The sequence below is a fragment of the Anastrepha ludens genome, chromosome 3, assembly GCF_028408465.1.
Source record: "Anastrepha ludens isolate Willacy chromosome 3, idAnaLude1.1, whole genome shotgun sequence".
In the NCBI taxonomy this organism is placed as follows: domain Eukaryota; kingdom Metazoa; phylum Arthropoda; class Insecta; order Diptera; family Tephritidae; genus Anastrepha; species Anastrepha ludens.
In genome coordinates this window covers 75,827,066-75,838,113 of record NC_071499.1, presented here as the reverse complement: position 1 = coordinate 75,838,113, position 11,048 = coordinate 75,827,066, and the positions used below count along the sequence as shown (strand labels likewise).

The 11,048-nt window shown below is 34.0% G+C and overlaps 1 protein-coding gene across 1 annotated transcript; it reads left to right on the top strand.

The window, feature by feature from the left end:
• The first annotated feature begins 4,478 nt into the window (after window positions 1–4,478).
• LOC128857559 (pickpocket protein 28-like) lies at window positions 4,479–7,303 on the top strand. Its single transcript, XM_054093311.1, has 5 exons — window positions 4,479–4,624; window positions 5,530–5,638; window positions 5,724–5,872; window positions 5,949–6,736; window positions 6,856–7,303. The coding sequence occupies exons 1-5, from the start codon at window positions 4,479–4,481 to the stop codon at window positions 7,203–7,205; spliced, it is 1,542 nt and encodes a 513-aa protein (XP_053949286.1). The 3' UTR covers window positions 7,206–7,303.
• Window positions 7,304–11,048: the final 3,745 nt, after the last annotated feature.

Below are 11,048 nucleotides of genomic sequence, written 5' to 3'. Positions count from 1 at the left end.
TTGGGATACTAGAACTTTCTTCATATAACTGTCGAGATACTGATTGCTGATGCATGTAGCACACAGTGAAGAATCATACAAATGACCAATTCGCCCGCTCGTCTCCGTGTGGCATGACAACTAATGTAAAATATTTGTGAGATATATCAATGAAATCAGAACACATTTTGGCTTAGACTTGCATGGGAAATGGATAAAATAGGGAAAGAACCACGGCCACTTTACATGTGGCAGAAAAATTAATTTTAAAATCGAATGAAAAATGGGACTTTGTCCTAAGAAGTGAGGAAAATTTGCGCGAAATTAATATAGGGGACTTTAAAGTCGAATGTGTGCGACCCTAAAACCATTATATCTTGCAAAATATGATATACTAACATATACATATATACGAGTATCACTTTGAGTATCACTCCGCGACAAATTAGCACAGCAGCATTTTGACCAGTTACGACTATTTTTTGTTTTTTTGCGCCTTTGAAATTTTCATTATTTTTGTAAAAATATATACATACATCAATTTAGACAAAATTTGTAGATTAGAGATTCTAGAAAGATTTTTGGTATGCAGTTTTATAGTGTAATAAATTTTGGTACGATAAAGTGCAAGCTTGAAGTTGCTTAAAAGCCCCGTGGCTTTTTTATAATCCCATAAAAAATGCCTTGCTCTCACTACCCTAATATTGGTGTATGCTAAACACGAATCTCTATCAAAAACTTTCCTTAACATTACATTCTCGTTACATCTATATTAGTTGAAACTTAAATCGATCAAATGTGACATGGATTTTTCACGCACAAACTTGAATGCTGCTGCAGCAAGCGTTTGATTGCGCATACGCAGTGTAGTCCTACAAATATAAGCAGTGTAACAAACAATATATGTTTTCAATGTTCGCTAAGGTTACCCGCTCAACTTAGAACTTTAATTTATTTTTTCCTTATTTTTTTTACTTCTTTATTTAAGTCAATGATAACAACCATAACAATAAGTTAAGAACTAAATTAAATATATTAGATAGTTTTTTTGATAAATATTAAGACTCAATGAGTGACTTAAATTTAGACCTTGACATCCAAAATGAAGATCAAGACTTCTAGAAAGCCGATTAAACTCTTCAAGGCCTCTTAAAAGAGGGACGAAATTTATGTAATTAGATTTAAGAATTACAATATAAAATGTATTATAAGAGAGCAGTACTCTATTAAGAACATTAAAACTTAAATGGGCGAGTAGTTCTGAACAGTCAATGGTCCCGCATATTATCCAATACAAATATTAAACTTTGAACTAATCTTCTGCTCTCAAGTGATAAAACATTCCCAAACATGCATCTAGCACTGTAGCAAGGGACTATCACAATGAAGAGGTTGCAGGGCAAAATTTACAAACTTACGTCGGATTCCAGATGAGGGAGGCATACTCCAAGTTCAAACCGACTAAAGAATTAAAAAATATTTTTCTAGAAATCTAAATATTACTAACGTAGTGCCACAAAAAACATATGCTTTGAAAACAATAGAGTTAGTGTGGATAGCGAACGTAAGAGATGGGTTAAAAATAACGCCAAAATCATGAATTTCTGTAAATGAGACAAGAGTTACATTTGAAACATAATAAGTTGAGGAATGGGGACTCAAGGTCTTGGAAAACGTCATGCGATAGCAAATTTCATTATATCACTCTTCAATTTCTGGTTCATATGAAAGTTGCAGTACTTCAGGGCTTATTTCAGTTTTCAGTTTTCAAATGCAAATTTTAGAGATTGGAACTTGTAACACTAGGTATCAACTCATTTCTATAAAATAAGTTTAGTTCCCAGTGTCACCTATAGGTGGCGACAGCTAAAAAAAAGATTTATTTTTTCCAAACTAATTTTAAAGTAAGAAAGAAAATTGTCTGTAAGTGTTTATGCGCTAACAAAATTTTCTTAAAGAATAAGTTTAACTTGTCTTTTTTAATTTCTTATTTATTTATTTTTATTTATTACAAGGTATTTAATCCAAAAACAAAATTTGTTTTTCGTCCCAGTTTAGCTTGAACATTTTTTTTGTGTTCCCTGATAATATTTGGTTTAAGATGACATTTTTAAGAAGAACTAAAGAAATATCATTTGGCGTCTAGAGCGTTATTAAAGTGGCAAAGCAATGACTATATTCCATACTTATTCATTATTTATATTAAATTGGTTGCACTCACGTTCATATTTCTTATAACGGTAATTTTCATAAGGTCAAAAAGTATGAAAAAATACTTCAACAAAAATGTATAGAAGTAGAGGTTATTGAAAAAAAATAAAAAAATGGGCGTGGCACGACCCACTTTTAAGTATGTGCAAGTCATTTGGAATGTTATGCCTCAAACTTCATACAAGATTTGGATTTAGTTCTGCCTTGGTATGATAAGAAAAGGAACGAAATTACACCGAGACTACGCCCACCTCCCACGCAAGACAAATTTTTATTAATGCATCTAACAATATATATATTTTTATAGTTATAAATAATGTTATAAATCAGTGATCATAAGAAAAAATTGCTCAAAACTGGTATTGCAGATAGCTTTAAAGAAAATTTTAGGGTGTTTTATTTTTAAAATTTTGAAAAATAAACATGCCAATAAAAAAATAAAAGTGAAAGCTGTTATTTGTGCAATAAATCTAAAATAATCTTAAATATATTTTTTTATTTACTTGAAATATAAAAGTATAAAATCATTTCATGAAACATAATTTATAAATAATTACATATTATTACGAAAAAAGCTACTGTAACCAACTATTTATTGCCTATCTTAAAGTCATGATTGTATATTAGAGCCTTATATATATAAGTATAACTATGTGTTGAAATTCTTAATATAAAACACAACATTAATACGATTAAGGGGTCCCGGTGGTCTAGAGCTCGAAAACTTTGGGTATTTTCAGGATTTTTTTTTTTACAATAAAAAATTAAAAACGATATTTAATTTTTTTAGGTTTTTTGTTCAACTTTTTTTACATACAAAAATGATAACAATTTTTTTTTTAATTTTAATAATTTTAAAAATGGCGCTGAAGTTGACCCTCCCTAAAAATTGAACCTGCACGGTGTTGTCCATTTTGGCTGTTCTATTTATCTGAAACACAAAAACCAAAAAAATTTTTAATCAGTATGACTCTAGCTATGTCCCGTACTAGGACAATTAAATTTTTGACAAAATGGCGCAGTTTTGAATTTGACACTCCAAAAATTAAAAATAGTTTTTTAATAAAAAAAATACGAAATAATTGAAATAACAATATGATAGTAGTACGGGCGATAGCATTTGATGTGGTGATCAACACGTTAAAATTTCAGACGATTCGATTGAATAGTTTTTTTTTACAACACCAGGCCGAAAAAACTCGTTTCGAGATAAATGAGTATAAAGTTTGAGGTACAGCCTACCTAGTTAATGAGCTATAAAAGCTATAATATTGGGAATTTCTGCATGAAAATTGCACAATATATTCTTAAGATACTTTCAAAATATCGAAAAAAACAAAAAATCGATTTTTTGAAATTTCTAGACCACCGAGTCCCCTTAAGCTTGCAATATAACACTACCTTTAAAAACCTTCTGTCAAGTAGAAGCCATAGAGTGAAAATGTTTTTCTTTGTCACCTAGCAGCGGTAACGTTGTGGTTGTGGGTTCGAATCCCTCGGTCCTCGCACTATTCCAAATTTACCTACTTTCTCATTTTCTAAAACAAACAAACAAACAAAAAATCACAAAAACAAAGGAAAGTCTCATTCCTCAACCCCAAAAACCTTATCCCTTCCATCTTTACTCCCGCACAATAGTCAGCGCATTATTTGCATTGTGGCTGCTAAATCTAGCAAACAACAAAGAAAAACACACAGTTACACATTACATCTGTGGCGCCAGCAAGAGGAAGCGGGCAGCCGCGGTAATAGCGCAGACACACCAAATTTAGCGAAGTCCTCCACCATATGTGCGATCTTTCTGGCAGAAAAATGGGAAACACAGATGGTGCACCAAGCAGTAAAGAGGCGTTGTTCCTAAGCAAGTGCAGGTGGGCATTCCCATTATTTGGGACTGGTAGCGGCAGGCTAATCACCTACCCTGCCAGAAATCAAAATAGATTAACGAAACCACGGCAAAACTGAGTCTTGTCGAGACCCTATGCTCCCGAGTGGAGTGAACAAGGAAAAAAAAATTGTAATACATACTTTAAGGTTCAAAATAAATCATAAAATATCGGCAGCTTTAAATCGAATAACTGCTTCTACTCAGTTCAACTTGCTTCAACACTATGACTACCATTCACACCCGCACTTATACGATTCTATAACTGTATCTATTATGCTTTGTTTTTTACTATCCTGAACTTTTCAGAACTAATTTGACATATTTGTACTTTGTTTTTCGCTTTAGCGCATTCTTCATCGTATCCGTCGTAGCTGTTTGCATGATTTCGATTTTCTATATAATGAAGGTTTACGACAAATGGGCTACAACCCCCGTCATTGTGGGTATAAATCCAGAACCAAACTTCGTTACAAATATTCCGTTTCCAGCTGTGACTATTTGTAATTTGAATCAGGCACTAAAATCGAAGGCGATCGAGGCGAACAAGTAAGTATGTCCAAGCACTAGAGGAACTATTTACTTAATTATCAGTCAAGTTGTATTACTAAATAGTGTTGCTGATACCTGAGGAAGCCTTACCGTGATGTTTGTTTCAGTTACATAAAAAAATATGATTTTAATGAGGACTTCATCAGAAATTGCGCGGCTAAAGTTTCCATAAGCTTTTTAATATCAATTTGGCAAAACTACCCCAAATTCAAACTGTTGAACTGTTATCACTTTCTTACTCTTGCGCTGGATTTTCGACATACATATTCGTACATCTATATAAAAACAAAATTCCAAGTAGCAAGCCTCATTCACCTCAGTACCCAGCTATTTTATCAAAAGAGGCTGCATTACATTGATGAGCGCTAACATACGACAACAAATGAGCTTACTCTGAAGTTTAGAACTCCCGCTATCTTCGGTCCCCCCATCCGTTATTCGGTCCCCCCATCCGTTAAACAGTTTATTTCGATTCATGATTGTCTAAGTGTTGAGAACGTCGATATATCGATGTTGCAGGTTGTTCAGCAACAGCAGCAATGTTGTCAACAGAATGCCTAGTTCTAGGTCTTCCAGTCTATCTGCCTCTTTCTATCCCGGACAGAACCAGTTTTTTGAATTTTTTCACCAACCTTTGAATTGTCGACTCACTCGGACGATTATTTCCACCAAATAAAATTACGAATTTTGCGATATATTGTTTTTAAAGATCGACAATTTTCATAAGAAATATCAATAATTTAACGCAATGCATCTGTTTACTTGACAAATGTCAATGATGACAAAAAAAAAGATATCTTCACTACTGACATCGCGGCATCATTTTTAAATACCCTTTAAAAGGTTTTATTATATTCATTGTGCTAATTCCTAATATCAATAATCGTATTACATTTCCCTAGAATTCCCAAATGGCGAGCCATGCTAAATCTGCTCTGTAAAAATGAGTCCATTGACGAGCAAACAACGATTAGCTCTAATTGGAGTAATTTGGAAAATATCATTATGAATGTAGGTACCTTTAAAAAAAAGTCTCTCTGTAATTTGAAATGGAAACTTTTACTTTGGAAGTTTTTACTTAAATTATGTTCTACAGATTTCCCAGCCATGTGAAGATATGATGGTGGCTTGTCGATTTGCGGCCAACGAATACGATTGCACAAAATACTTTATAACGATAATCACCGATGAAGGCCTGTGTTGTGTATTCAATATGGTGCATCCTAAATTTATGTTTATTTCACAGTAAGTTTGGACATTTACATACATTTAATTTCAGCGAATGTCTTCTACAGTTAATATCCATCTGTAATCCACGCAGCATACCGCTTAGCATGCACAATATTCCCGGTAGTGAATATCAGCCGATTGACTGGTACGCAGAGAGCGGTTACCCCGCCGATTTACCAGAAAAATACTATCCACGTCGCATAGCGGGTACGGGCGAATCACTGGGTCTCTCCATCACACTAGACGTGGAGGCTGACAAGTATTATTGCTCGTCGACGAGTAGTGTTGGCTTTAAAATTTCACTGCACAGCCCGAACGAGTCACCAAACGTGCACGAAACTGGTGTGTTAATTGCGCCTGGCAAGGAGACTAAGGTGCGTGTACGTCCCGATAAAACGGAGACCACTCAAAAGTTGCGCTCGGTGGCCACCAAATACAGGCGCTGCCTATTTCATGACGAAAGAAAATTACTTCATTTTGCACACTATACACAGCGTAATTGCGAAATGGAGTGCATAGCAGAAATGTTGTTGCAACATTGTGGCTGCATTAGCTTCTATATGCCGAAAATCTATAAGAATGCGACGATTTGTAATACCGATGCGCTGCATTGTGTGGAGAAAGTGCGTTTGCGAAAAGATCCCACGATTGGTTCTTGTCTGGATGCCTGCTGGCCGAGTTGTTACGACTTGACATTTCTGGTGGATGTTTTTGCCATACCGTTATCGAGTGATGGATTTTTTATTGAAAACAAACGTGTACAACGGTATAATAGGAGTTATGCTAAGAAGAATATCGCTGTGGTCAATATGTACTTTAAAGAGTACTCTTTTCGGAGCAGCATACAAACAGAGTTCATAGGCACGACTGACTTTCTGTGTAAGAGCACATATGAGAGATAACTGCTTATTAACATACATATTTACATATACATATGTAAATAAGTAGAAGTAATATTGAATTTAAGAAACGTTTTGCTTTTCCATTCTCAATAACAGCCGCCGTTGGTGGACTTATGGGTTTATTTCTGGGCTTCAGCTTCATCTCAATAGTTGAACTGGTTTACTATGCCATCATACATCCGATACGCACCTTGCTGCAGTTCGAATGCTCCAAGAAGTCGGCTGTGGTTGCGGACAAGCTGATTTCGTGCAATAAAACAGCGATACCCCGACGTTGGTCGTCAGTTCAGCGATATAAGCGATTGCGAAAGTACTTGCGGCTACGTGGAATTTACAGCAAAGCTAATAAAGCAATGAAACAAAAGTTAGGTTATACTCGCTTGAACAAAAATGCCGTTAGGAATATAACGGAGGCAGTGAAAAAGGAGCAGGAAATAAGAAAGTAGCTTTTTGAGTGTGCAACAAGAATGGCGGGAAAAATTAGAATTATATTTAATAATGTACGAGGGGAGGTCTAAAAGTTCATGGAACAGAGAGAGCGAAAAGAAAAGGAGGTTTTTTTAATTAGCGTTACTCGGTGACGCAATCTCTTATATGTATGCACATATTTAAATGAACAATTTTCTTTTCTTGTAATTCATACCCGCCCTAACTATATATTCGAATACTATAAAACTTTTGTTAGTTATTGTAAGTATGTTCGGATCAGTTACTTAATTGTTAAGACCCACTAGAGGGCGTTGTGCTCAAGATATCAATGGAATTTGTATTTATGTCACGATTTAGTTCATATTCGCATTAATACAATAGGAGTTTTCATTAGAATGCAATTTTGTTCAAATGACCACCTGTGAGGATCTATTGTAGGTGTCGTATCCTAGTGCACCATTGTTGGATAAAAGCCATTGATAGTGAACGCAGCACATTGCGCACCTTCGAAGAAATACGTTTCATCGATACCAGCGAATTAAAATCTATGCCAAACGGAGACTTTTTCGGAGTTTAGATGCAACTGGGGAATCTCCTCTCGATTTTGACCCTCCAAGTTAGATAATTTTCTTGTTTACGAAGCCACTTAACCAGAAATGAGCCTTAATGTTGAATTTGACTTGATCCCGAAATGAGTGTGATAATTAATTTTCAGAATTTGTTGAATTGCTATACGTACACTTGTGTTCACAAAAATAGCAGCGTAACATATTGCAATGTCTTTACTATTTATTTATTTTTTTTGATTTTCATCAGGACTTCAATCCTTCTTAACTTTGTAAAAATTTCGAATTGAGTTTTAGTCGAGCAAAGTTTAAATCGGTTTGATTTTTAGAAATTTTTTTAAGACAGCAACTCGAAATTTTTCTAAAAATTCTGACTGAGAAATTAGAAATTTTTATGAATATTTTTTTAATTTGTTACAAAATCTTAGTCTTTAGATTTTACGGTTTTTGTTACATCAGGAATTACATTTTTATAAAAAAGTAACTAAAAAATTAACATATATGTTGGGCTGTTATTATTGCGCACACGGGTGTATTTCGGTCAAATTTTCAGCTGCAGCTTTATCGAGATGGCCGCTATACTCTTTTAAAGTTAGAGCGCACTTAATGAGGAACCCGTCTCTATTCAGCACACAGAAAGGAATGTTTTAGAAAAAGTGGACCCGTTAGAGGTCACTAGAGTTACCAAGCCAGATAAAGATTCAATTGAAGACGATAAGCGCACAATCCGGCTGAGTGGGATGATGCCCTCAAGCATTGTAGAAAAAATTTTTCTATAAGATGCACACTTGAGAATGAAATAACGCAAAAATGGTAGGAGCTTTATCTAGATTCATCTTGAATATCCCTCATGTTTACTAGTCTAAGTCTAGCTATGGATGCGAACCGAAAATACTCTCATCTCACTACAGCCGAAATCTGGGTTCACCATCTTGAACGCGTGGTGTCTATACACACATACATACAAACTTCAATTTTTTCGAAAAAAAATTTCCTTTTATGAAACTACATTTGATACTTTTCATTAATGCAGAGTCATAGTAATTAACATTTCCAAAGTTTTATAGCAAACAAGAGGTATACCCATCGGTTGAGTAATATTTGATTTGTTGCAATTGGAAAATTTATTTTACGGTTTTTTAATCTATTTTGTAATAATTTAAAGTATTTTGCAATGTATACCGGAAAAATCCTCCCGGAAGAGTCTAGGCTCAAATTGCCAAAAGCGCTGAGCAAATGGAATCACTCTGTGTGTAATAGTTATCGGCATACAAACTCGTGCATATTTCGCGATTTTATTTTATAAGATGTAAATGTATTATTTGTATTTCGACTTATATCCCACACCAGTTTGTTCATGTTATTAAAGAAAATTTATGAAATATTAGCTTAGAAAGTAATAAACGGAAACGGAGAGCAATTCCATATTTAATTTCACTCTTCTTCCTCTTCATTCCACGAACTTTTTCACCTTAAATCGTACAATGCTTTCAAAAATATTTAATTTCGTATTCAATTACACCACATGCTATACATACGAATGATTCTTCAAATTATAGGTATTTAATACACAAAACAACAAATAACTGGCTAAACTATTCGTTCTCGTAGTAGCTCCATATACAATACCTGAAATTATATAATTAGCACTAAAAGTACTTGTATTGCACTTAAACTAACTCTCACTTAGTACACTTTTCAAACTTTTAATCGAATAAAAATTGGTTCTCCAAGCGTAGTACCAATCCTGCAATTTTTCGGCAATTATTTACTCACTAAGGTGTATGAGCTGACTGACCACGAAACTAGCAGCAGTTGCTTGAAAGAAGTCAACAGTTTTGTGCAGACGTTATTATTGACAATGGAGCCTTCAAAGAAGAGAAAGTCTTCGCGATTTTCACAAATATTATCTGAAACTAAATGGTGGAAAATTAAATTGTTCGCCAAGAGAAATATAAAGGACTATTGCGATAATACGACAATACATGGGCTGAAGTATTTAGCGAATAGTGATCTTTTTCCGCTTGAAAGGTGAGGTTATTTGTATGTATCAAAAATTCTATAAGTAATTTAGTTTTATCAAAACACACACTTTTGAGTTTATTTATACATTTAAATATGTAATTGGCGCTTACGCCCTTTTTTTGGGTGTTTGGCCGAGCTCCTTCTGCTATTTGATGTTGTTCCACAAATGGAGACACAGTTCTATGCCGCCTACGAACGGCAGATAGTTTTTTATGAGGTTTGCCGTTGTCTGCAGAATGGCGACCGCTATTAGAAAAAAAGGTTTACTATCATTTGATATTTCTTGCCCGTTGCTTCGAATCGGTGGCCGCCGTGAATTCATTTAAGGTTAGTATTTATATATTGTAATATAAGTATATTATGTGAAATGAAAAGTTCAGAGCGTATTTCGGTGGATATCTTTACTCAGCCATATCTCGGGCCGTGCGTCTGTTTAAAGGTGATATTACATTTAAAGAATATTTTTTTCGCACAGAGTCTCAAAATAAAGATAAGAAAGAGAAAATTCGATACATTCTTCAAAAGCAATACAATTTGGGTGCTTAACAGGTGAAGGGGTCAAACAAATTTGTCCTGTGCCGAATGCTCTAGCAAAGCGGTGGTTCAAATGTTTCCATTCAGGTAAATTAATCATCGAAAATGTTGATAAAATCATGAGCTCGTTGAATCGTTGTTAATACTTATTCCTTTAAGGAAGAATTGAATGTTGGTTAAAAAATGTTTTAAATAATTTTCAAAAGCATAATTATAACTTTTATAACATTTAATAAATTCATCGTCGAAATAAAACAGGAAAATTTCGAGAATTTTATGTATACTTCGTCTAATATTAATAATAAAAAAAAACGGATTACCCAAAATAAAGCTTCTTATAGCTGCTGCCTCAACTAAAACTTAGGGTCTATAGTAAGGTCCGATAATAGAAACGTCTGATTTGCTTTCTGCTTTCCATGGTGTTCTCGGAAAGGTGGGGATTTTCCCATTAATTGTAAAAAGAAAAATTGCCAAAAATATTTTAAATACGAAATCACAGAAAAAAATCCCTCTTCTATTTGGTATCATTTTTTTAAGTTTGTATAAAGAACAATTAATAAGAAAAGTCTAATCTGGCAAAAAGTATATGCATGTTTTATAATTTCGCAAGAAATTTTAACAGCTATGGAATAATGTAAAGTCTTTATTGAGTGGTGTGGGCTAAGTTTTAAATGAAATTTTGAAAAAAAATAAAATAAATCATACTACACCTGTTTCTTGACCAGGGATCAAAAA

Bases quoted from the DNA above. Each gene is read 5' to 3' on its own strand.
- LOC128857559 (XM_054093311.1), top strand. From the start codon at position 4,479: ATGAAGGTTTACGACAAATGGGCTACAACCCCCGTCATTGTGGGTATA. The intron at 4,625-5,529 runs GTAAGTATGTCC...ACATTTCCCTAG, and splicing joins AAGGCGATCGAGGCGAACAA to AATTCCCAAATGGCGAGCCA. The intron at 6,737-6,855 runs GTAAGAGCACAT...TCTCAATAACAG, and splicing joins AGGCACGACTGACTTTCTGT to CCGCCGTTGGTGGACTTATG.